This window comes from Etheostoma spectabile, chromosome 13 (assembly GCF_008692095.1).
Source record: "Etheostoma spectabile isolate EspeVRDwgs_2016 chromosome 13, UIUC_Espe_1.0, whole genome shotgun sequence".
NCBI lineage: Eukaryota > Metazoa > Chordata > Actinopteri > Perciformes > Percidae > Etheostoma > Etheostoma spectabile.
This window is the reverse complement of record NC_045745.1, coordinates 17,037,486-17,064,977: the sequence shown is the minus strand read 5'-3', so window position 1 is coordinate 17,064,977 and position 27,492 is coordinate 17,037,486. Positions and strand designations below refer to the sequence as shown.

Here is a 27,492-nt window from a genome sequence, read left to right as displayed (position 1 = left end):
ACACACACACACACACACACACACACACACACTAGAAGCCCCTTGCAGGGTGATGGTTGCCAAAAGTCTAGACCACGGATGACGGTGTCACTCCCCGATGTAAGTCGAGTGTAGATTTGAGTCACGCATACGTCACTTTGCAACAAGTGAAGATGTGAGTTGTGCATGCGTCATTTTGCGACAAGTAGCATACAAGATGCTAACGAGAGACTTTTGTAAAAATGGGCCTATTTAACGAAGTTTGCTCACTGCTGGCTATAACTTAGCAATCAAACACAACAAGGTTGTCAGTTGAATGGCATTTTGAGCTAACATTAGCAATCAAACAATCATAGATAGCTAACACACTTTTGAAATGATTCCCATCTTCTGTTATTGTTTGTAATAAGAAAAGTTCATTATTCCATGGATTTCACAAATTTCAGTATGACATGTTATACTGTAAACCGTTTGAATCTGAGCATGCACGACTCAAATCTGCACTCGACTTACATTGGGGAGTGACAGACGGCATGGTCTTTTTTTTTTTATATTTGAACATGTATTTTTTTTTTAATCCTTTTCCTTGCAGGTGCTGTTTGTTACCCAACATGCATTGTGGCTCTAGACATGGATCTGCGTGATCCGGTGACACTGCCCAGTGGCACTACAGTTGAGTCTTTAAAGCACTGGATGCTACCAACCAAAATCCAGGTGAGTCTCCTGAGGACTGATGTCAAGTAACTGAATTTAAGCAAAACTAAACCCATCTTCATTTTACAAATTGAAAAAGTAATAACAGCAACCTATCAAGGGGGATGTTATCTGTAACAGTTACACACATAACGTTGCCACATATACAGAAACATGGACAGGAGTAGACACATACTGTACAACACACCTTCTTGACTGTGCACTGTCTGTCTACTGACTGTTTACTGCTATACCAATAAAGTTTTGGCCTTTTACAAAAGCATCTTAAATGCTGTCTGTAAAAGCTTTGAAACCAGCTTTATCTGTTGAAAAAAAAGATTTATCTACTGCCACAATTGTTTTCTCTTAGTACCAAGGGGTAATTCTATCAATTTTATATTGCACTTCCATAAAGTTGGGGAACTTGAATAAATTGTGTCCTTAAAAGACACCATTAGTGCTCACATCTCTGTTGTTGTTTAAAGCGTAACTCAAGCCAAAACCTATGGTCTTTTTGTGAATGTACCCACGTCAAACTTTTGTTTAAAAACATAATTAGGATGGAAGCACCACTTTTAAGATTGACCGTATTTTCGTTTTTGGTCAAATGTCCTTTTGAATGTGAGAGGCACTTCTATGATAGCATCAAAATCACTATTTTTAAAACACTAAGAAGGCTCGACACAACATGAAACTTTGCTTGAGTTGTAACCAGGGGCTCTACACATGAACTCGAGCATTGAGAACATTGTTTGTGAACACAGAGTTTACTAAAAAAGGTTTTGAACAACTCACTTTAGCAGTTGGTTTTTCCGTTTGCCGCCATCTCGGCCTTTTAGTAAACTTTGTACTACATGTACTACAACTACTATAACTACTATTTCTAGTTATACATCATCTTTAGTTTTGACTATAAATACCCCAACCGGCAACGTCAGACACCGCCTACTAAGAGCCTGGGTCTGTCTTAGGTTTCTCCCTAAAAGGAAGTTTTCCTCCCCACCCTAGGTTTTTCCCTAAAAGGGGAAATTACTGGAATTGTTGGGTGTTTGTAAATTATAGAGTGGAGTCTAGACCTACTCTATCTGTAAAGTGTCTTAAGATAACTCTTGTTATGACTTGATACTATAAATAAAATTGAATTGAATTAATATTAACACCAGATACAGTAGGAATATATTATTATCATATTAAAATTTCAAAAGGAGCTAAAAAATATTCTTCTGAGTCTTTAACAAATGTAATGTGAAATCAAAAATGCAGGGAGATAATTTCCAGCTCTTTCTAATTAAGGACTGAGATCATATTTTTGAGTCTACTGAAGTCATCCCCCACTTTGTCTGTACAGAAAACAGAACATTGCAGTGGACATTGAAATCATCTTGTCATTAATGACATTTAAAAAAGCTTTTAAACAACATCTTTCCAGTTTAAGTCTTCATGAGACTAAAACACTTTTTTAAATGGATATATTTTGGAGTGAGTATAGTTGTGGTGGGTTATGTCCCGGAGGTAAAATGGCTGCCCCACAAACACAAGGTTAGCGGATCAAGACTTAAATCCCGGCCGCCCCAGCTAATCACACACTATCACACAACAAAATCCAACTTGTGTGTGTGAGTTTTGCCTTCGTTATCATTAAAGTGTTTTTGCATTACTGGAAATCACAGGCAGATAGCAAGAGTAAAGGTTCCAGTTGACGTCAAGACTGTTAGGAAATACACACACACACACACACACACACACACACACACACACACACAGTCACCATCAACAAACTCGTGGAATGTCAGCTCTTGGGTCAGAGTTATAGCACTGTTGTTGCTTTAAATGTGGATTATGTTACCCAATATCATATCTCAGGAATCGCTTTTACGTTATGGTGTCTCAAACACTGCTCCAGTTTCGCCTCTCTTTTGGGTGGTCAGCCAGCCAGTTAATCCACCCTTGCCAAGGTCAAATAGTTGGATGGAGGTCTGGTTACTTACGCCATATCTCTGACACTGCCTTGTGATTTCGAGGCATTATATTATCTCAAATCTCAGAATAAGGTCTCCATTGCTGGGTCAGGCTGCACAGGAAATCACAGGGGAGGGTCCAATTTCTCTGTCCATATTTGTTAGGCAAGCTATCTGCTAACTATCTTGTAAATTCCCAGGGTCAAAAAACTGACAGAAGACCATAGCCTCACCCAATGTCACCACAGAATTTTGAGTTTTTATGCAAACAAACAAAAAGGCAGCAAAATATTGATTTTTCATGAAATGAATTAGAGTAGGTTGGCATTATCCTCCGTCAAGGGCTACATAATGGATGTTCTCCTCAAATCAATGGTTATACCTCTGCTAGTATTACTATGGAGCCTCAAGCTTACACAACTTCTAAAAAAATGCTTTTGTGACTGAGTGTGATATTGTTTTCCATGGCAAACAGTGGTTTTCCATTTCCATCCATTTCCTGTGACTGCGCTGTTCAACTGTTATGTTTTAACTTTGTTTTCCAGAGCATAGTCTGCACAGGGATGATGAAGTGGTACCCTGACCCTCAACATATCCATTGCATCCAGTCATGTGAGGTAGGAGTCCAAACAGCCAAGCCGTAGTGCATCAAATACTTGCAAGTATGTGCAAATGGTTTCCATGCAGATATCACTCACATCTTTGAAACTGTTAATTGAGTGGATGTCTATTTTAGTTGTGACTAATATTTTGTCCAAGGACTATAAAAGTAGTTACTTCAGTACCTGAGTTAAGATGTTTCCCTGTCAGAGATCTCATGTTTTAAGTGTGGTAAAAAGAGAACAAAATACCATACATTTGGTGCTTTTCATGATACACAGTAGCCCTTTGGTGTTTGGTCCCATGACAAGATGCTTTTATATAGTCCTTAGTGGTCCCCTAATACCATATCTGAAGTCTCTTTCCCAAAATTCAGCCAAGGTGCAGAATTACAGCCACTAGAGCCACTCTATGACATCATAAGGGGAAGATTCCAGGTTGGCCCATCTGAGCTTTCATTTTTTCAAAGGCAGAGCAGGATACCCAGGGCTATTGCCATTTCTAGCCACTGGGAGACCATAGGCAGGCTGGGGGAACTCATATTAATGTTAAAAAAAACTCATAAAGTGAAATTGACCAAAGGGGCTTTGGTAACAGAGTTTGATACATCTTGCTCAACCAACTGGTGCCTCTCTTTTCATAAACATTAGGTGAAAGTGCGATTCAGTTCTTACATAGCATGTCTACAATGCTAAGGTGTGCTTTCAAAGCCTCGAGGTCAGGAAGATCTCAGTTTGGCTCTTATCCCGTTATTATCAAGTTTAATAAAAACATTTAATAATGTCAAGATAGGTACTACTTAACCCTTAAAACAATTACACTATTTCTGGGCATAACTACATTAAATTTACTGCTCTAGCCAGACTCTTCCATTAATATTAAACATGAAGTAAAACATGCTGTATTCCTGTTGTCATCACTAGATACCAGAGCCAGTATGCAATGTGCTTCTCATTTCATGATAACATTTATTTTATATTCTCACACTTAAAACCTTACAAGAATCCTTTTCAAATCTGTCCAAGAAGCATTTTTTTTCTTCTAACAGGGATCTTGGCATTGCCAAATGTTGTTAGGCCTGCCAGGCCTAATGGATTATCTGATAAAGGAAAATAAATTAATCACTGCATGGTGTTAGATTAAGATTAATTATTTAGGGCTGACACAAGGCCTTTAAAACACTCTGCCTAGCTCCAAAACAGCCTTCCTTTGTGTGTGCTGAAACATTTTTCTGTTTTACAAAGGGAGCCATATAAAATGTCATGTTGATTGACAAGGTAACACAATCTAATTTATTTTGAATTTGCATACATTTTCAAAGAAATTAAATTGGAAAGAATATCAGGATATTTCTTGTAGTAAAATGTAACTGGTTATTTGTATAACAATGTTTAAATGAGACAAGCAAAAATTGTTAGCAAAGGCAAAGGGTTTAAAATTAAAATGATGAATAATTCTTTGTTGGATGTTTTCTTACCCACTGCGCAAAGCACAAACAATCTGAACAAAGAGCCTGCTAAATTTGATGCACTTCTTAATATGGAAACTAAATCTGTCACTCTCACCCCAGTTTTAATCATGAAAGATTATGTTTAACAATGTTTTTCTGTGTGCTTTAAAAAATGTATTTGTCCAAATGATCATATCCAACCTGTACATAACAAGAAGGACTCAGAGCGTCAATTCACATTGTAATCTTGGAACGAGCACTGCAGAGAATAGAGATATATTTATATTGATTTGGACCAAGACCACCTCTTTTCGTCAGCTCAGCTGTTCTCCCCCCGGACCATGTTTCACACCTCTAATTTAAAATGGCTGAAATACGCTCCATATCCACGGCGTAACCCCTCAACACCGAACTATAAATGCACCTTAAGAATGATGTTGATTCAACACTCAGGTCTATCACCCAAATATCCAGATATATTGGTATGCAGTTTAGTATAAATATTTACAATGCACCACTGTCAGGTTAAAAAGTCCCCTTTACCAATAATTAAAGGGGTGACAGAAAAAGTGCCAGACGCCATTGAATGTGAGGATTTGCCCACTCAAGTCGGTTACGACAACAAACTGCAGTCAGGTTGAGAGAGAAAGAGATGGTTGAACCCTACCCCTAACCAGAAGACCAGATACTGACCCCCCCCCCAAAATACATTAAAACTGCACATTTTAGAGTGGCCTTTTGTTGTGGCCAGCCTAAGGCACACTTGTGCAATAATCATGCTGTCTAATCAGCATCTTGATATGCCACATGAATTATCTCTACAAAGGAGAAGTGCTCAATGACACAGATTTAGACAATTTGTTGAACAATATTTGAGATAAATAAGCCTTTTGTGTACATAGAAAATAGTCTTAGATGTTTGAGTTCAGCTCATGCTAAACAGGGGCAAAAACAAAAGTGTAAAGTGTAAAACCGTATGCTGTTCTGTCCAACTCCTTCATATTGTGGGGTATAAGAAACAGTTCTGCACTTAGAGGCCGCTGTAGCATGACTTTAGACTTTTGGGCTTGTTCAATTTCATCATATTTCATGTCCTATAGTTTGTATCTTAATTGAAAGTTAGTTACAATTTAATATCCATCACTGCTCAGTAATATTTTAGCAGTGTATATCATCTAAAATCATAATACCAGTTTTTATTTGGCATTCAACCGTTGGGTTCAGAAAAGGCTGGAACTACCGATGGAACACATAAACTGTTGATGTCTCTCGGTATTAAAATATTCTTCCTACTGCCAGCACTACATTTTCCCCTTCCACCTTCCCGTGAATGTTGCTAGGCAAAACAGTTGCTTATAACCTGCTCCTCCATGACAACACTGTAAATTATACCAGACCACATGTGCTGCATATGCACCATGCCAGATCTCATCCAGATGCCATTGCTCCCAATCTTTCTCTTACTCTGCCTCTCTTTTTTACCCATTTACAATTAGTGTAAAAGTCAGCTCATGAATCATATCGAATCAGCAGCCCCTGAACAGTACAATTGCCAGGCTGAGACTGTTCTGTAATGGTTTCATCTACTTTATAGCCTTAGAAATAGTTTTATCACTGACAAAATACCTGCTGTCTTAATAGAAGTAGCTTTCTTAGATTGTTCTTAGCATTATTAAAAAAGTGTGTAACAGAAAGGCAATTAAATGCATTGACTCATGCATCATTTAAATGTCATCTAGGCAAAGAGGACATCATCTATCTAATCTACATTTGGTTGGTGGACACTGTGTTAATCCCCTTGATCACATCATGAATGAACAAATCAATGAACAAAAAAAAATGGATCACAAAAAAATAGCCTGAATGTTTGCCAATGCCGCCAAAAACTGGGTTGCTAAGCTTGATGTGTTTCAGGAGGTTTAAGGTTTACAGGTGGAAAGGTACCTAACTGTGTTAGCTGCATGTTCTTCAGTGGGAGGAAGGCACAGGGACACGCAATCAGCTCATTGCTGGAAACCATGCATTAGAAGGGATTCTTCAGTGAAAAGGGGTTTTAACACGTGACCTTTTTTAAATATGGAAGTAAAAAGCAGCTAAATTTGGCACACAACTGGCAGTGAGTGGCATTTTGAAGTACAGGCACAGACTTCAATAATGTATTTATGTGTACTTAAGTCCAGGAAGTGCTTTTCATTTTGAAGCAACCTACACAGAAGTTTTCTGTTGTGTACTCTTGCTAGCTTACTGAGATGAACGTGAGACGCTAGATGCAAAACACGTTCGTCAAGCTTAAGTTGTTCACTTTCTAGTTTGTAAAACTGCAACATATTGAACAGTAAATGGTCACAGTAAAAGATACGGTCGTCATTCGAAGCCGTTCCACTACAGGTGTAGTTACTCTCCACGGCTGATAAAATGCAATGATACTATGTGTAGCAAGCCTCAACATTAATTCCCGACATGTTTCTATCAGTCAGCAGCTCGGACACACTGCTGTCCGTCACCTGTTGGGACACAGATGTTGTCCGTTCCGTCTCTGGCTCTGACCACAGGGACAGAGACGGGACAGCACCTCGCTTCAACGCAGCGTCATAACTCCTGAAAATAATATCCATCTCGCAAATGTATCTGTCTCTGCATTCATCTCAACCATCGAATACAGCAACAGGAAATTATACTCACAGCTTTTTTTCCTGTGAAGAATATTTCGCATATATATAGTATAGAGTATAATATTACAAAAATGTAATGTGTTATATTACCGCGTTACTGCAAAAAGGAGTACATTACTGCAACTGCTGTACTTTTGTAAAGCGTTACTCCCTACACTGTCCCTTACAAACAGCCCTGCTAAGATGGAATATTGATGTTAGACAGGTGTGGCGTTGGATGCTCCTGCTTTGTATGGCCTTTTTACACTCGTTTGAAGGGAGTTATTGCCTAATGGTAATACACAAACTAGTTGACCTTTTAATTACCCACGGGGGACTGCAGTGCGGAGCCAACTTTGGCTGGTTTAATACTTCTAATGAGTCTGCGCTTACCAGAGTAAGGTAAGAAGGGAGTGTTAATAATAATTAACCTCAACAGGAGCCCTAACCTCAGAATTAATCACAGTGTAGGGTCGGCTAATTTTCGCCAGAAAATACATGTATGTGAAATGGAGATCAAAACCACATTAAAGCTCAGCTATGGAAATATGTAAGATACAAATTAAACTGACAACAGTCTAAGCAAGTCTGTATTATGCATGACTGCCCAAGACTGAAGGTAACAACGATTTACGTACTAGTAGTGATTTGGGTAAGGCATCTGGTGCAATTGCTGGTAAAGTATTTACTCAGAAACAGAACGATTAAATAGATTTATTAATGCCAAGGCAGTTTAGTTGGGAAAGGCAAGGGGATTTGTCAAGTAAGGAGTTCTTTGAAGTTCAGACTAAAAAAATGCAGAAATCTTCTCAGCAGCTGCTCTCTCCCCCTGCGTAGGTTAGGTAGAAACCCTAAGTCTTTGAATTGACTCCATCAGCTCATCGGAGAAAGCCAAAAGTATCTTTGGCCCTGAGCACTTATTTTCATATTGTTGGCACTTCAGGGAAGCCCTGAAGGTTGTGCCTAAAAACATTAAAAAAGGTTTTCATCATGACATGTTTGATATTCTATGTAACTTACATTCCACAAATTTGCATGCCACTCCAGAGTTTCTCAAGAAAGATTCCCACACTGGCCAGAGCATTTCAAAAAGCAAGCAATTTGAGGACTTAATAAATAAGTATTCTTCGTAAGGTGAAGCATACAGTCCTCAAATGACATCTGTCTGTCTACTCTGTCTATCCTAGTTTATATAAAAATCCAGCTAAAGTAAACCTATTAATTACATTAAATGTATACTTATGTCAGTTAGTCACATTTGTTTATCTTGGAATGCCAAAAGAAACAATGTTTATTCCATCTCTTCGAAAAGACAAAAGTAGCTGGAGGTCTTTGTTCATTTATCAGTGCAGTCAATATGATGTTTCAGACTTTAAACAAATGATATGCCACCATCCAAATGTTTACAGTACCATAGCAAACATCACGCTACATGTCATAATTGTTAAGCACTATAGGCAGCCACATTCACTTTTTACCTACTCTAGCTTTCAAGGAGAATGACTGGATCCATCATCAGGTTTATCTAGCGATGACAAAACAAAGCTTCATGAAGCTTCAAGAACAATTTTCTTTGTTTTCTGAGCCCACTAAAGCCCTGCCAGTGTACGTTTTTCATATTAACAAACGTCTGTTACATTCAACAGTGTTGTTGTCATTATTTAGATTTCCTCATGGGGGCGACTGAAACTACGCACTATAGGTTCATACTAACAGCACCATTTTGTGGGCTCAGAACAAAAAAAGGTTCACAGAGCTTCATGAGGCGTCATTTGGCCAGTACTACGTTTATCAGATTGGGCAATTATTTTTGTGAGTTAGGCCAACACCTCAAGAAGCCTTAGTAGTGTAGTACAACATCTTCTTGGCCCCCATGATATGCAAACATCATGCACATGTTTTACAAAGCTAATGTGAAGGATAAACGGCTGATTTATTCAGCTAATTATGCTAATGAAAACTGACATTAGCATTTAACTAGTGATGGCCAAATGGAGCTTCATGAACCATTTTCTTTATTTCCTTAGCCCACTGTGGCACTCTGTTTAACAAAGGGTTGAAAGCACACTGAAATGCCATTCCTTGAGCCTTTTTCTTTTAACTAAAAGTGCCATCAAGTTGGCTCAGAAAATAAATAAAAAGGTTCACAAAGCTTCCTGGGGCTTCATTTGGCCATCACTACATTTAACCATTTAAGGCCTTACCAGAAATTGTACTTTCAACCAAATATGCAAACAAATAATGCTAAGCTATTATTTTACTATCATCACCTTGTGTAGATAACTTCTTACTCATCTGAAACCACTTATTAGCTTATCACAAAATACTCAGATTATCCCCAACATTAGCATCAGTGCTTCACATTAGGCTGAATTTGTTTACCAACGCGTGCTTAGGCTTAACATGTGCAGCAAAGGCTGAGTGATTGTATCCACTGAAATAAAGTGCATGTAAAGTTTGCTATTTGCAACTGACTCTTTAGCACAACTGAATTTAAAACTTGCATTGGACGTGTATTTTAAACGTTTATTCTGACATTAGATCCAAACAAATTCATTACTATGACAGTGTTTGCCACTTACTGAAACTCTTTTTTTTTCTGAAAAGATTCTGCCTTCTTGGCCTCCGCCGCCTCGTGTGATGTAAAATCATCATTTGGGGGAGAACATTAACACTTCCGTTTCTTGTTTGTAACTTGTTTCTAGCCTTTTGGAGGGGATGGCTGGTGTGACACCATCAACAACAGGGCCTATTGCCAGTATGATGGAGGAGACTGCTGCCCGTCTACACTCTCCACCAGGAAGGTACAAAATCCGATATTTCTAGTGCCACACCTCCTGTCAGCCATATTTACATAGAAAGATAAATATAGCTTTTTATTAGTTTTGTACCATCCATTTTTTTTTAAGTAATAAAAATACATTTTGGGGTATTCTTTCAATAGATACAATATAACTTCCAATTTGTGTCCACTTTGTTTAAAAGGTAGCAAAAGTGTTGTTGCTTGCTCCAAGCTTGCATCTTGCAATCAAGATGGAGCTTAGAAGCTGAAGCTGGATTTAAAGCCAGATTCTTCCTGTTTACAGTAGTAGAAATCCATCTCTTTTGGCATGAGCACTGTGCTACTACGCAGGAGACTTCTACTAAGCAAACAAACACAAATCCTTGCTACTTTCCCCTCTCTCCTGTTAACGACTGCGCCTATTTAGTCTCCCTCATCTGTACTTGAAACAACAGAGGAGACTTGTGCCCTCCAGCTTTTCCACTCAAATGGTAAATAAGCAGGTTTTCACCACCCCATGCTGCTATATACTTTCTCACTTCTCATATTAAGCCATTGCTCCACTGCAGCAAGAACTAGTCAGAACACACATAACTACAGTATGACAGTTTTAGCTAACCCCAGTATAGTATTGTTGTTGTGGTCCCCAAAAGCACTTAATTTAAAGAATCTTGAAGAAAGAGTTCGTTTTTTTTAAAGTGGGGTTGTATGACTTATCCATAGTCAGTGTATTACCAACAGTAGATGGTTTGTATGCTCCCAGTTTGCAGGCAGGAGTACTGACACTGAAGCTAAACAATGTACTGCTGTGAACGGGGTCAGCATCTAAATGTATGTTAACCACATAAAAAAAGGACCACCTAAAAGAATCAGGATCAATTCAAGTGTGTGATATCTTAAAAATATTTTCACCACTCTGTCTTGCTGTCAGACAGCCCTGTTTAACTTTTAATGGGGGTAAGCTTATGTCTTTTGTTTGTTAATGTTGACGCTTAACCCTTTAAATCACCAAAGTCACCCAAAAACAAATAAACTAACTGATCGAGGTTATTTAGTAGAAGGTAAAGCAGTGAAAATATCCTAAATACATAGCGTACACTTCAATTGATACTCACTTTTTTTTTTTTTTTAGACGCGCCTTATTTTAGGTGGCTGAAATACATTTAGCTGCAGCCCCGTCCTTAGCTTCAGAATGAGGGGCGTGCTGGCCGCCATCTAAATACACTGACTATGGATAAACTACCTTATCCCATCCAACTTCCGATCGATCAGTTTAAAAGGAGATTTGTATTACAGCTCTTCAGTGTAATGCAGATCTTTAATCTATTTGCATTTTCAAATAAAAAAAAAACATTTAATGCATGCCTAATCAGTTTGACAAAAAATGTGTTTATCCATCCTAACACACACTTCCTGGTGATAGCTTGTTCATGCTCACTATAAAGAAAAATGCATCACATTACATGAATTGCTCTAAATGATTGCTGTATATATTGGGTGGCTAAGAGGAATGTTATGAATAATAATGAGCAAGGCCAGGTCAGGCCAGTGGTGGAAACCAGGCCACTCATTACCTCAAATGCTTCTACATAAACACATCTTTTTTCCTGTTTTTTTGTGCTTTCATGAGAACTTCTTTCCCATGTGGACATTTGGGAAGAAGCCCCATCCCCCTTCACTATACCCTATTTGGCTACTGTACAGCCATATATTCATGACACTCAATCAGGGGGCCCTGCCTATTAATTCCAATGGCCTACAGTTGGCCTAGCCTTGGCTGTCTACTTCATGTCCGCAGCACGCCATGACTCACTGGCAGCTCCTTCCTAAATTGAGAAGGAGTTCAGCGAGAAGCTGCCATCATAATAAATAAGCTGCCAGACTGCCACTAACTGCTCTTTTATAAGGGGGGGGGGCCAGCGAGGTGTCTGACGGTTTGCAGTTTAGTCGGCCACTGTAAAACAGCAGCTCAGTTCTGAGGAAGTCAACTAAACCGCCTTGAGAGTCAGCATCCTGACTGCCACCACGGCTCCAGCAGAGCGATTGAGCAGAGTGTGGTAATGAAGAGTGGTGGATGGTGGGTTTGTTTACAGAACTCTCTGTTTCTATGTGGCTCGACCTGTGCAGGTGTAGGAAATTACAGGTTTTTAACACAGCGTGACTCACATCACATATTTTTTCTGCTGTCAAACAAGAACCTTTTTTAATATTTTGTGCCAATTTCTACGGTTTCAATTAACACACACATATGACGATGAGGTGAGTTGGATTTTTTACTTTAGTCTGCAAGTAACATTGTGGCACTTGTTCCAGTACCTGGCAAGATAAGTAACCTGCATGTGAACTACATCAATTACTTAAATCAATATTCATATCTATTTGTGTTTGGATAAGTCAAACCGGTCCAGCTGCATCCTTTTTATGGAGCTCAGGCAGTATTGGTTTTATTTACAGGGGTAGTTGCTGCGATGACAAGGGAGAGATGATTGAGGTAGGATTAAGTCATCGGCCAAAGGGGAAGACTCCAAAAGAAAAGAGCTTAGCTGCCACCTCATCTATGGAAACACACAATCTTCGTTTGATTTGTTAACTGGAGTCTGTGTTCCAGCAAAGGGCTAGATTAGTAAATACAGCAAAAGACGAACAGAAGGAAGACAAAGAGGACGTGTTTTGTTTTTTTAAGCTTTTAAGTTTGGAATCAATTGCATAATTGAAAGTTGCTTTCATCAATTTTATATCTTTTCTTGTCACATGAATTCTGTAGGGAGGCAACAAATCCAAACACTCAGAAACAGCCAAAAGACTTGGCTTTTGTTTCTGTAGATGAGGCAAAAATGAGCCCTTTCTTTCCTTCCAAAGGTTGTTAGAAGGCGTCAAAGGTGGAGTATTGCTTGGAGTGTTCTGCGGATGCATCAATGAATCAAGATAATGCTATCAAGGAAACATTTATTGGCAGTGCCAATTCATCTTAAATGGGACTGCTGGCATTTTAAGTACGGCTCGGGCCTTCTGCAGCTTGTTGAGACCTCTTAGTGGAACTATTACCCTGCCATCAACCCCTCCAAAACGGAGCGCAATCTACAGTGAAGGCCGACAAGTTGCTACCTCCCACTCTCCTTCTCACCCTGCTTGCAGGCATCCTTATTTTCTTTCTCTGCCTCCCACTCTGCTTTCCCCCTCTCCCTTTTTTCTCTCAATCTTCCTCTCACTCCTCTCCAGGAGCGAATGTTTACATTTCTTGCAACAGACTGCTTCACGGGGCACCAGAGTTTATTTTGCAACCTGTGGTGATGGCTCGCTTCCTAGACAAGAGCTGGCAGCCTCTTGTTGTTGATTCTTAACATGTGTTCATCCGTTCACCTCCACGGCGGTGCGTTCCTCCCTCCTTTCCCTCCCAAAGGCCCTCAAGGTTTCTCGCCATTCAAAGGCCACGTTGAACCATTTGACATCATGCGCTTTATCGGCCTCTGGGGGGTCGTTGGAGTTCTCTTTGAAACTGTGAGGAAATACAACAAGTCTACTAAGACCACACTCAGGTTACTAAGTGATACTCACCTTTCAGCACAAACACAATGTAGAAGGTGAGTTCACTAGCTGCTTGGTAAGTTCAACCAAATGTAGTTTTTATTGTCAGTTTTCGCCATTCAAAGTCGTGCTCTTTGCTACAGTGGAAATGTAACAACCCTATTGGGAAGCCTCTTCAACCAGTGCGTTTTTCACTAACTCTGCTTTTACTGAAAGTGCTGATGTAATATTTCCTTTTACCCTGCTGCTTTTTGTCCTTTTCTAGGCATTTGTTCCACCTTCTACTGCACTAGAATAGGTCATATATATGCACATTGTTTTATCAGATTTCATCAAAGACCATCCCAGGCAGTTTTAAACAGGGAAACCAACCAAATGGAATGTGTGTTTTCTTGGTTTAGTCATCCATTAAAAATGACATCTGCACCAGACATGGCTGAAAAGTCACATCTTGTGTTTCTGTTTGAATCCAGCCACAGATTGAAAGATCTATAGTGGTTCCGGGAAGCCGAGCATTGAATGCTGTGCTTTTTTACCAACAGGTCATTCAGTTTGGGGCGGACTGCAACGAGGATGAGTGCACTTGCCGTGATCCGGACGCCGAGGAAAATAAGAGCAAAGCCAAACACTTGGGAGGAGACGGAGGAGGAATGCAATAAGATGGAGCGATTAAAGTGGCTGAACTTGTGTTAAACATAGTCAAACCACAGACAATATACCACAACAAACAAACAAAATACTAAATTTGTAACATTTGTAATGTAAAAAACACAATTGAAGTCAGACTCCATACATAAAAAGGGGCCATTTTATCATAATTGATCTTTCGGTTAAAAAGCATCACATATGACTCATGTTGGTTTTAAAATGTGATTCCTTCCTACACAAATCCAGCCACACATCCACACGTGATTATTTGTTTTCTTTTTCCTGTTAACAAGTCAAAGGTCATCTTCACTGCTGGATCTGTGTAAGAGCAGAACATCATATTTTATGTTGAAAACAAGACCGTAACACAGGTCTAGTTCAAATAGGGTTACAACACAGTCTATCCCCTCCTGTACAAATGAAGTCATCCTAATTGGATCAAATCAGTATTGTAAATAGATTAAAGTACTTTTCTGGACTTAATTAGCTTGGGATAAAAAAAATAAGAACTTTGAATCATACTAAAGCCCAAAAAAGTTTTTTAACTTGTCCGATGGCTTATTCAAAACCAAATGAGGACGAGTCAAATCTAAATCAAGTGGGTAAAAGAAAATCACAGTCATGGAAACATTTCTTCAAAAAAAAAACTAATCTCTGCTGTCAAAAACAAATCCTCCCAAATACAAAAAAATAGTTACAGTCTTCATCACCAGGTTCTTTAGGAATGTAAAAGAATACATATCTGTAAAGACTAACATGTATAGAATAATATATTTGGATCACCTAACATATCTAACATATTATAGTCACACAAGTCATAACTATTTATATCAAAAATACAGTAATACAAACATTTATCTGTACCATACGGCATGTGCACAGGTTTTCCCAAACGTGTATTTTCTGTGATTGTGTTCAATTGTATTTACACCAAAAAAAACATGTCATACAAATTATGTCACACATTTTGAATATAAACACTACATCCTAAGCTAAATGGGAAAGTCAGGCAAATGTCAAATATTAATGTCAGAATTATCGTTCTAAAACATGGATTTCCACTAAAACAAAGGTGCACATAAAACTGAAAAACTAATAAATTGTTGCAGTCACCATAGCAGTAGATAAACAAAAAAGATAAACAAAAAATGAAGATAACTAAGATTTTTGGGAAGCCTAGGTATATTTTTTGCTCAATACAGACTTCAAACTTCTCCTGCTTGCATGTTCGTATGTCAGGTTCTGATATCCTTTAGCCAGAAATCCTGAAGTACCCCATATTGTATCTATAAAAGTGTGATCATGTTCTTTGTGATATTTGACAGTACTTTATACTCTATATGAAATAAATAGCAACTTTATATCAACCCATGTAATGTCTTTTGTGGGTTTCTGCACATGAACAAATAACATGTTATATATGATAAAATGTGGCTGACTCAACAGTACACACACGCGCACAGGTGGATTATTGGCCTCACTCTAATACTTTAGCTTCACATACAGTATATTGTTTTGACTCACAAGTGAATACACATAAATACGGGGAAATTCTCCTAAACAAATTTAAAGGGTCAGTTCACCAAAATTACAGAAAACAGAAAAAGTTTGCCAGTATTGCTGAAATACCATTAGATAATAATAATATGAAGGAATTAATTCAGTATTGCGTCACACGTGCCACTCATAGTCTGAATGCTCTTCCCAAACTGACCGGAGTAGCAACAACGACCTGTAACTTCAGTCCCTACTGCTACAACAACATGACAGTCATTCAGAGACCTCTCTCAAGCTGCATCCTACGCCGTTCTTGTTTGGTGGAAATGTCATCACTCAGCCCGAAAACTGTTACAACTCAATACATCTTGCCAAGTGTATGTTCTTGCTGACTTGTTTGGATTTCAAGTAGTCAAGTATCCCCGTATGCATTCCGCGCTAGAGCTTTGATTCTCTGGCCAACCCAATTTAACCCGGGGACTGTAATTTTTGCCAAATTCCCCCGGGCCTGATTTAGGTTGGGTACGCGCACATTTCCCGGTGTATTATTGTTTTAAAATGCAGACTTTATAGTCTGTTTAATGTCATTAATAATGCCTGTGTGTGATCGCCATCTTCTGGATATCTAAACCAATTATCAACTTACATACAAGGATAAAAAAAGCACACCGATAAGATTTTTTTTTAATTTTTATATTGGAAATTCAGGTTCTTATTAGGTTTGGGCCCAAAACTGCTGCTGTGGTTTTGGCTTGGACAGAAATGTAAATGTGCTGTATTTATATAGCCCTTTTCTAGTCTTAACGACTACTCAAAGCGCTTTTACATCATACAGGATACATTCACCATTCACACACATTCATACACTGTAGCCGAGGCTGCCGTACAAGGTGCCACCTGCTCATCAGATAAACACTCACACATTCACACTCCGATGCGCAGCACCGGGGGCAACTCGGGGTTCAGTGTCTTGCCCAAGGACACTTCGACATGGGACTGCAGGGCCAGGGACCGAACCACCAACCTTCCGACTAGCAGGCAACCTCTCTACCACTGAGCCACAGCCGCCCCTATGCAGAAACTATGCAGGTTCATTTTTTTGGGCCCAATCATCAGACAGGGTCAGGGCTGTCATATTTTTCTGTCACTTTAAGTGTTAGGAATTTTTCAGGCGAGAAAGGGACCATTTAGATTTTGAATATGTGGTTGGTTTATCTAACTAATTTCTATTGCTCTGATTTGAGTTTCCGGGTAAGACCAGCTGCCAAAAGCAATGGCCGATCGTCGTCCATTGTTATCCCGGTGAGCTGCTCTTATATTAGGCTTTTTGGTAATTTACTGCTGGCTCTGATGTCTCCGTAGTGTTTTAATAGAAAAAAAATTTGGATAAATATTGTTCTCAGAAAAGACATATATTTGTTGTTGCGATATCAGATGATTGACGGTAAAGTTAAGATTTGAATTGGTAATTAATGTTGTTAAAATTTGATAAGAATCAACATATATAAAGAAAAATGAACAAAGGCAGTGAAACAAAACTATTAGTTTTGTTTTTGAACATACATCACAGATTGGATAGCAGGTGTTCTGAATGCATCTCACTATCTACCAGTGGACATTTGACTTGAGATCACTGTCACATCACAGTAAAGTACAGTTGTGTTGAGGTGTGAATATTAGAGCCGAGCTGAGCTTGTGGCGTCAGCAAGAATTCCGCTGTGCCAATTTCAAATTAATCGCATGGTGTTCAAACTCCCCAAGTATGTCTCGGGAATGCTTTTTAGTAAGTAATTCAAGAGCATGGAAAACTATACTGCAAACAAATTAGAAAAGATTTCTTCTGACAACTGATGGTTGAAGAATATCTATACAGACACATCATAATATATTCTTTATTGTTTTTTGAAGTAGCAAAGATCAAAGTGAAAAAAGTTTGTAATAGCCACAGACCGTTTAGACAATAATATCATGCAGATAGTAGATGGTTGGTTTACATATATCTCAAAAGTCATGTTGCCTTATTCACTTTATTTCCAATTACACTTAGTTTGTCATTTTACCATTTAAAAAAAAAAGCATACAGTAATCTTTGAATTAACCAATCACAATCCAGTTTCAGATAATGGATCTCATGTTTAAATCATAGAAAGCAGAGCCCTCTGCTCTCTACATCACAGCTGCAATAGAGCAGATTAATCCAATTGCTGTACTAAGCTACACAGGAGAAATTACAATACAATATTGTATCTACTAAAGCACACTGCAATGTTATGTAAAATGCCACCTGTTGTATAATTATATACAGAAGAAAAACAATATGTGATATAATGTGATGCATTTATGAAATACTTTGCTGCTTATACAAAAATCTACAAGTGTTCATTTTAGTATTCACATATGATAGTTGTTAAAAATTTCTTTGACATCAATCTCCAACATGGCCACTGCACAATGAATAAAATAACGGAACAAATAGAGGTAATATAAAAGTTTAAATATGCTCACAATAAACACATAGTATTAGTGGAAATGTCGCATAAAGCTTTCTAAAGACATTGTTGCATGAAGTTTAATCATACAGAGAAGTAGATGAAAACATTAAGACACTGTTAATTTGCAGTTTCAATACAGGATTATCACTTTTAACAGTGGTCCATTGGATGGACTCAGAATGTTGTGAAAATGATAAAATAATTAGTTTGGCAGGTTTCATTAATTGTGTAAAGAAAATGAGCATATCTGTGTACCTACTCTGTGATGCCTGTTTATTTAGTAAAACTCCTTTATAACAGCTTCACTTATAAAAGCTATTATTACTACATTCAGCAGTTTATATCACTAAAACCTTTATGATAATGCTATATACAAGTTTTTTTTTTGTCTATACTACTAAAATAACTCAGCAGACCATCCTCTCTTATTGTTCTTTTGCCTTTCTAATAAAATCTGTTTACATGCTACCTCGCCTTTTTCATAGAAACATGGATAACTTTGCACTGTATTAACTTTTCAACATGTTTGAATGACAAAACCAGGTTTGTATGTTCTAGTTCAAAGGCTAACTTAATTTAACATATTTAAAAAGAGAAATTAAAACTGTATAAGCTACACTACACAATGCAGCAGCCACGAACAAATCACAGCTGTTATAGCCAATGAAGTAGTGATGGCACAATGAAGCCTCCTCATGAAGCTTTGAGAACCATTTTCTTTGTCTTCCTGAGCCCTGTAGATGGTTCTCTGTTCAGCAGTGCTGAAAGCACACTGAATTGCATTTCCTTTAGCCTTTTTATTTAAACCAAGACCACCATCTAGTGGGCTCAGAAAATAAAGAAAACGGTTCACAAAGCTTCATGGGGCTTTATTTGGCCATCACTACCAGGAAGTGTTCACCTACTGGGTTTGTTGCAGTTATTCGTAATAAATGAGTACGGCAAGAATCAGAAGCTGTAAAATATATACCAATGGTTGGAATGTTCCAGTGAAACTGAAGTTACAATGACTTTTAAATCCTTAAAAGACCCAAAAACTCCTGGATCCATTATGAAAACTTTACAAGAAGAAAATGTTGACTTTAGGTCGGGACTAAGAAGCAGTACGCTGTATCCTAGCAAACTTGTCTTTTAAAGAATTATGTTCCCATTAGTGATAGCCAAATTATGCTTTTTGAACCATTTTCTGAGCCCACTAGATAACGCTCTCTGTTCAACAAAGGGTTTAAAGCACAGTGAATTGCCATCCCTTGAACTTTTTCTACAAACCAAGAGTGCCATCTAGTGAGGTCAACAAACTAATTTTTTCCTATATAAGTAATCTGCATTCTCATTTACGTTCCGAGAAAAAGGTATTTTCTCTTAGAAAACACATCCTCGTACCAACAACAGACGCATGTTGTAAAACAGTTGCAGTTTTAAACACATGGTTAATATTTAAAAAAAAACAAAAAAAAACTACCTAACTAAAAACTAAAACTTGGTTAGGTACTGGATGAGATAGGGTGACCAGACATCCCGAAAAATTTTGCACAGTCCCGAAATCCATGCAGTTGTCCCAAATCCTGCCATAATTGTCCCGAAAATTAGAGAAAAGTCTCAAGCACAGACGCTTGAGACTCCAGCTCCCATCGGCTGCTCATTGGCTGCATTGATAACATGCATTGCTATTTTTTATTCATTCATTGTTAAAATGGAGGCTCAGGGTGGTGTCCCGGGACCCGATGAGTTAGACTTTAGGCTGCATGCTAGCAGCAAACTACATTTAACTTCCAGCACAGCTGTACAGACCAACACTTTGGTCTCATCCTCCTTTAAGCGGTAGGAGTTTTGACATTCATGTTAAGTGCAGGGAGCCACAAGAAGGGAGGGATTGGTATGGATGTTGCTGATGTTAAAACACATTAGTTGTGTTTGTTTTATTTGTTTCATAATGACACTTGAGTTCATGACTTTAATGACTTTTTATATGTATTTTTGGGTTTACATGAGAGTTGAATTCCTGAATAATAATAATAAATCATTTTGGAGCAGTCTGTCTCGTCCCGAATTTCTCATCTGGTAACCCTAAGGTAAAATTAGGATTTAAGTGAAAATAAGTATGTTTGTTCCATTACGTACATAAGTTAAAATAAGTCGATGTTCCCTACTGGTTTCACATGGGACAGCGTCTCCTGTGTGAAAGTCCTGCGTTTGTTTGACTATCAATCCACCCAGATCTCCTCCTTATTTCGACGCATTTGTAAAATGTCAAAAACAAACTTAATCTGGGACAAATAAGTTTATCTTGAAACATAATTGAGAATGCCGTTTAGTTGTATAGGTACAGAAGATTTAGGAGACAGGGCTGATCCTGGCTGTAGGATGGATATAGGCAACCTAAAAGGTCACAATCACTCTCCGTTTTTGGCCACATCAAGAGTTGCCTTTTGTAATTTTTCACCAAAATTTCTAAAGATGTGCCTAAATTTAGATCTAAACAGGCACACATGAGCTCATGTGTAACCCTTTATATCCAAGATCAGACCTTTTAAATATCTGAATGAATATAAAGAAGCCAAATGAAATAGCACTTTCCCATATAGATTAGACTATTAAGATGCCAGATGTTTGCAACAATGGGGTAAAACAACAAGTTAATTTCACAAATCAACATTTAAAGAGAAGATTGTTGAGTCCAACAAAGAAATACAGTGAAATAAAATGCATGGCCTTATGTTTTGTCCCTCTAAGTTATTTGTTGTTCTAAAATATAAGTGCATTGAATACTACAGGTTTGTCTTTTTTCCCAGTTGCATTACGTTTTATTGCGAGATGGGATCTTTCATGCCAATGTGCATTTAAATCATAAAAATAGGAAGAATTAAAGAACCTGGGCGAGGCCTGCTGCAAAAGGATCTATTTTAGTTGGCCATGCCTTCCGTGTCAGTCCATTCCTGCCTTGCAATATTTCACACTTAATTAAAAACATTCAAATTCAAAAATCTTTAATTTAGCAAAAAGTAAGCCTTGGTGTCGAAGTAAACATGTTTATCGAGTGCCTGCAGCTGCTACACAGCTGAATAGTTGTATTTATATTGGGCTTTTATCTTGAGCTAGAGAGCTTTATAATTTGCTTCTCATTCACTCACACGCCGATGGCAGCGAGCTTCCATGTAAGGTGCTGGCCAACCATCAGGAGCAGTTTGGGGTTCAGTGTCTTCCCCAAGAAAACTTCAACATGAGGTCAGGATGAGCTGTGGATCGAACGCCCAACCACGTGATTAGTAAAGTAAAGCTTTACTTCAGCTTTAATTGCTTCCCATGCTTTAGTCCATAAGATGTTAATATGTCATCATTAAGAATCATACCACAACGAAGAACAAATGAGAATAGTTGAAGGCAATCAAACGAGGAAGGCGTTTGTTGTGAAGCATCTGCAGAATGTGTCAAGTTTGCCTTAATTTTTACTTTTCATTACAAGGGAGGAATGGACTTCAGTATAGCTCTAACAAAGCACAGCTAAGAGATATTTTTCAAAAAGGTATTGGTTATTAGATGATTATCTATCTAGATTATCTTAATGTATCTAGACTTCAGAGATCAACTCCTCTAATTAGACATTTGAATACATTTACCAATAATATGGTAATGCTAAATAGAGTATAAGGCATTTTAAATAATGTTTGGCAGTTGCTTATGACACCATGAATGCAAATAGCTTAGTGAAACAAATGTAAAACCAGCATTTTATGCGTTTCTTTGTTGGGTTTGACAAATCTCTCATATTCCTGTACACACCCATCCCTTTAATCATTTCACAGCTCCTTGGGCTCGCCGTAGTCATTATACATGACTGTGAGCGTCTGGTCATCACAGGCCTTGTGTACGTCCTGGCCCATGTCCGACCAGTTCAGGCCAAAGGCCTTGGTGTCAGTGTAACGGCAGGACAGGAACTTGAGGGACATCCTGCGGAGGCCAATCTTCGGCTCCTGAAGAAGACCCTTACACCACGGGGAGAGTTCATCTAGCTGGGACAGGATGAGGCTGGCCTTCCTGTTGGAACAAAAGTGAGGAAATAATTAGTGTTATGTTTGCTTTATATCTGGATAACATCCATAAACTTGTCATATATAAGAGAGTAAGAGCAAATTTCACCAGAACAAACATAACATGGAAACACTATAAATGGAGTACAGTGTACTATTATTTTCCAGATTATGGGTTTGTTCCGTGTGAAGTACGCAAAGACAACATACACATTCATGTATGCTTTTTTATATTTATGCATACTTTTTAGACATAAAAAATACTACAGACAGACAATGAGTAATGTATTGTTTGTAAATATCCTCAAAAAAAATCACAACTGGAAAATGGAATAAAAGGCAGAGCAAGCTATATTTCTGTTGAGCCTAAATAAAAGTTGTGTTTTGACATTTGTGATAACATCATCCACACATTGGAAGGACGGCCACATTGTATAAAATTTGGATGATCCCCGTTTAATGTGTCAAATTTAATTATCCTAAGGCATCTTAGCCTTAAGGTGCTTTTAGGACTAGGGCCCACGGTCTGACCAGGCAGCCAGTAGATGGTGTGAACTATAGTCTTTCTTGACACCAAATTGCACTGCACCACTGGACTGCCACTACACTTCCTACTTCATCACATAGGAAGTCATCCAAATAGCAAAGGGGAGCAGGGAGGAAAAACATAACTTCACCTCTGGAATCTACTTGCACTTATATATTGTGGTGCACTGCCATAATTTGCTTGTAACAGAATTCTACAGCATACAAATTTCTATTCAAACTAAAAATCTCCCAAAGACTGACCAATCCTCTACATTGGATGTAAGGGTTAAGAAATCTGTTGAAATGCAATGATCTGTGGGAAACACGTGTTGCCAAGCATCTGAAGGAAATATTAGATGGTCTACAGTCCATAAATCACACTGTGGCTCTGCTGATTTTTTTGAATGACATCACCGTGTGACAGAACCGTAACCTACCCATCTACCACTGCTTTGCAAAGGAGCTCACAGGCTAAGGTGCACTGTTACTGACACATTCTAACTTTGACCCAAAGCACACAGTGGCTGCTGCTAAAGGTCTGTGTTGGAAAAAGGAAGTAAAACAGTGGAAAATTGAATGAATGAAGGAATGAATGGCTGTGGCAAGTAAAGAGCCTGTCCTGTGGCGACAGCTGTCTAATAGACCGCTGTAATACTGTGGAGAGGCACAGGAGAGACTATTAAATGCTTAAACTTTTCCTTTGGCCAAACCAAACAAGCTAAAAAACACACTCCATTAGTAACGTGATCCAAAGAGGTCACACATAAATACGTCTCATACTGGAGGGACACTGCGTGCAATAAATAATCATTAAGCCTGATGCAGCCCGTTTGGCCCTCTTGGTGAAATTGTCAAGGATTGACAAGGCTTGGACCCAAGTGCAGAGTTCAATATTTATTACCAAAGAACAACCAGAAAATGAAGAGGATTGCAGAGCAAAAACTTACAAACGAGCAGTTCCAAAAAACACGAAGGCCAGGAAGCAAAGAACAAGCAGGCACACACTGCACACCACTCGACAAACCACGAAAAACAGAACAATGATCTCACACCAGACAAAGACAGCACAGAATAAATATACAGGGTAATTAGGTAATAAGGGAGGGTGACACAAGGGAAAGGAACAGGTGTAACACATCAGGGATGGGCAGACAATCACAAAAGGCGGAAAAACACAAGACAGGAAGTAAAACAAGATAATACCAGAGAGAAAAACAGACTACTACAAAATCCAATAGGAAACACTACACAGAAACAAAGGGACAGCTAGGCCAGGATCCAGCAACAAGGCAACAGAAACATGAGTCGGCCGAGCCACCGACAGAACACGGGGAGCAGGAGTCGGCCCGGCAGCCAACAGGAGGCAGGAGTCAGCCAAGCCACAGACTGAACATGGGGAGCAGGAGTCTCAACAACAACAAAGTCTCAGGGGTGCCCAACAACAGCAAAGTCTCTGGGATACTGGGCACCGGCAAAGTCTCAGGAGTGCCAGTCAGCGTAGACTCTGGGAGAATGCTCAGCATGGACTCTGGGATGCAAATGGCACCTACTGATAGTAATAGAAAAATGTTTATTCTAAGTATTTTTACCTATCCATAGCTCTAGTTGTATAGATTTCCTTTTCACATGCAGACCACTTTCACTCCTGTATGCATCCATTTAACTCAGTTTGAATGCAACATGTGCAGGTGAAAGCGAACCACACTGAATTCACTTATTAAAGACTAAGGAGCTGGTTCTGGATCTAAGGAGAGCCAAGGCACCAGAGAGCCCTGTTTCCATCCAGGGGGTCAGTGTGGACATGGTGGAGTACTACAAATACCTAGGTGTGCACTTGGACAATAAACTGGACTGGGCCAAGAACACTCAAGCCCTCTACAGGAAGGGCCAAAGGAGTCTCTATTTTCTGAAGAGGCTGAGGTCCTTCAACATCTTCAGGACGATGCTGAGGATGTTTTATGAGTCCGTGGTGGCCAGTGCTATCCTGTTTGCAGTTGCATGCTGGGCAGCAGGCTGAGGGTAGCGGACGCTAACAGACTCAACAAACTGATCCGCAAGGCCAGTGACATTGTGGGGGGTAGCGCTGGACTGTCAGTGATGTCAGAGAGGAGGATGCTGTCCAAACTACATGTCATCTTGGACAATGTCTACCACCCACAGGAGCACTTTCAGTGCAAGACCTATTCCCCCAAAATGCACCACAGAGCACCACAGGAAGTCATTCCTGCCTGTGGCCATCAAACTCTATAACTCCTCCCTCTAAGTGTCTGACACACAGACAGTTAGAGAGGTTGAAACTGGACAATATCTGTTTTGTGCAATTACACTGGCTTAAAATTTGTGCAACACTCTGCTATTTATTCATTATTACTGTTCACCACTACAACTCCTAAATTATGTAAATACTGTACATATCCACACTCCTTATATTTCTTTATTTATATTTGTATACTCTTGCAAATGTAACACAATTTCCCTTCAGGGACCAATAAAGTATTTCTCATTCTGATTACCATGTGCACTCACCTGATAGTTATGAGGCAGATTGGATGATGATGATGATGATGATTGTCATGCAAATGGCGATGGAGAGGTGAAAATGATGAAAAGCAAAGACTGAAAAGACACTGAAAAGGGAGATGATGGCAGAGAAAATAATGGAGCTGATGACATTATTCTCATCGGGGATCTTAAAATGGCTGATGATGGTAAAGAATATGAGGATGATAATGCCAGTGACATGTGAGTGTGAAAGAAATATTTAAAAAAAAATTCAGACAAAACCAATTTTGCTTGAAAGGGTGAGTTCACCCAAATTACACTAGCAGATATAGCCGGTGAAGATCATGTGATATGATATAAAGCCACAGAAAATGGTGTGGTGAGATTGTTTTTCTCAACTGTTGTATCAAGAATTAAGTTTGAACCTAATTTTCTCTCATACTTTTAAAAGTAAAAGTAGGAGAAAAAATATGTTTTCTTTTTTTAATTTATAACTTGTGTGTTCCAGTCTCTGTGATGACCCACACTTCTTTTTTTTTATTTTGTTGATTGGGTGCAATTTTTTAGAGTATGAACTTAAGTTGGCACTGACCAACACACTGTAATAATACAGACATTGTGTGGTCTGTGGCTTCTACAGTATTTCATCTCCTGTCTTATACTGACTCCAAATCAACTGCTGTTCTCTAAACATATACTGGAGCACATCACCATATTTGCTGGTATGTGTTAATGTTATTACTGGAAGATGAACATATTCTGCATGCCATAATAAGCCACAATTCCTTTCAAATAGGCTAAACACTTTTACTCAAACATAATTCTGCTATTTTTGGCATTCTTTTATAATTTGCAAACCATTATAGAGATACATGAGAAGCAACATCCTCCTTGCAGTCACCTGGCTAATATAAGTTCTTTGCATATGTTATTGTATTGATTTTGGAATCAGAGCGTATTTTGAATGTTATATGCACACGTGGATGCTCAGCAGGTCAGTGTCTCCTTTGCAAATGCATATCAACAGAGCCGAAACAGCAACCTCTACAGCCTCAGTTATGTTTTCTGCTCTGGAAACGGCAAAGAAAGAAAAAACAATTCTAATGATGTCAGTCTCCCCTGTCAGCAGACAAGAAGGCTTGTGCTGGTACTGCTGCTGAGCTGCCATACCGTCATTCACGTCCTTTTTCTGAAACCTCTTTATGTTCCCATATTTTGCCACAGATTTCAGTGGTTTGAGGATATCAGGATTTTTATTTTCTTATGGTTTGTTGTCCTTTCCTTAAAAAAAAAAAATAATAAAGCAGAGAAGGCATGTATAGGATTGGAAAATGGTGTACAAGATACAACGTGAGTGTCCCTTAAGAAGACTCTCATGTGGTTTTGACTGTTCACGTGCATGGAATACAGGCATGTGGACGCACGTGAATGGTCATATGCAATACACATGAATACTTCATAATACAAAATTAACTTAGAAATACATGTATTACTGTGTTTTATTCATCAATTAAAAAGTACTTTTTGATATGTTACCATAGTATGTAGTATATTTGGCATTTTATTTGAGATTGCAATACTTTCTGTCAATCTGGGAACAGTATTATCATTATTATAACTCGTTGATATCCGATGCGGACATACTTTTTTCAAATTAATTGCAAACATTGTTTCTTAATTTAATAATAGAGATTGCATTTGGTTGTCTTTGTTATTTTCCTGTGGGATAATGAAATATTAAATTAATAAACCTGTTAACTTAAAAAAAAAAAATCCATTTGTATGGTAAAAAAAACAAATTCGTTGGCATGGCAACATAGTGACACAGATCTAAGACCTGCAACAATACCTGGACCCTGCTCAACCTGAGTAGACCGAATGTAATTTTTCTCACAAAGTGTGATTTTGGATTGCAAAAAAGTTGTAGGGAGGTGATCGGGGTGGAAGTGCAGTGAAGTAATGCAGGACTTTTACCCTAAACACTGGAGTTGTGTTATGCTCTGCGTCCCACTTGGGTTCAGGTATCTAAAACACTTTGGTTAAGCCAGGCAGACACAGTACAGATTTCATCTAAATTGATCGTCCCAGACTAATTTTAGAATCTGGCCAAATATCTGCCAGATCAGTTGTCATTTGATGTGCAGTTTCAGGGGGTTTGT

At 38.6% G+C, this 27,492-nt stretch overlaps 2 protein-coding genes across 6 annotated transcripts in view; one reads left to right on the top strand and one right to left on the bottom strand.

Moving 5' to 3' along the window:
* LOC116701031 (pappalysin-2) overlaps positions 1–15,651 on the top strand; it is a 105,115-nt gene extending 89,464 nt beyond the window's left edge. The window contains exons 25-28 of the mRNA XM_032534568.1: positions 572–693; positions 3,176–3,247; positions 10,037–10,135; positions 14,181–15,651. Coding sequence (XP_032390459.1) covers positions 572–693; positions 3,176–3,247; positions 10,037–10,135; positions 14,181–14,297 — 410 coding nt within the window. The 3' untranslated portion in view covers positions 14,298–15,651. The remainder of the gene's footprint in view (positions 1–571; positions 694–3,175; positions 3,248–10,036; positions 10,136–14,180) is intronic.
* A 2,010-nt stretch (positions 15,652–17,661) lies between these two features.
* Positions 17,662–27,492, bottom strand: part of LOC116701032 (astrotactin-1) — a 372,813-nt gene continuing 362,982 nt past the window's right edge. For all 5 annotated transcript variants that reach the window (XM_032534569.1, XM_032534570.1, XM_032534571.1 and 2 more), the window contains one exon: positions 17,662–22,310. In XM_032534569.1, the coding sequence (XP_032390460.1) occupies positions 22,073–22,310 (238 nt within the window). In that variant the 3' untranslated portion in view covers positions 17,662–22,072. The remainder of the gene's footprint in view (positions 22,311–27,492) is intronic.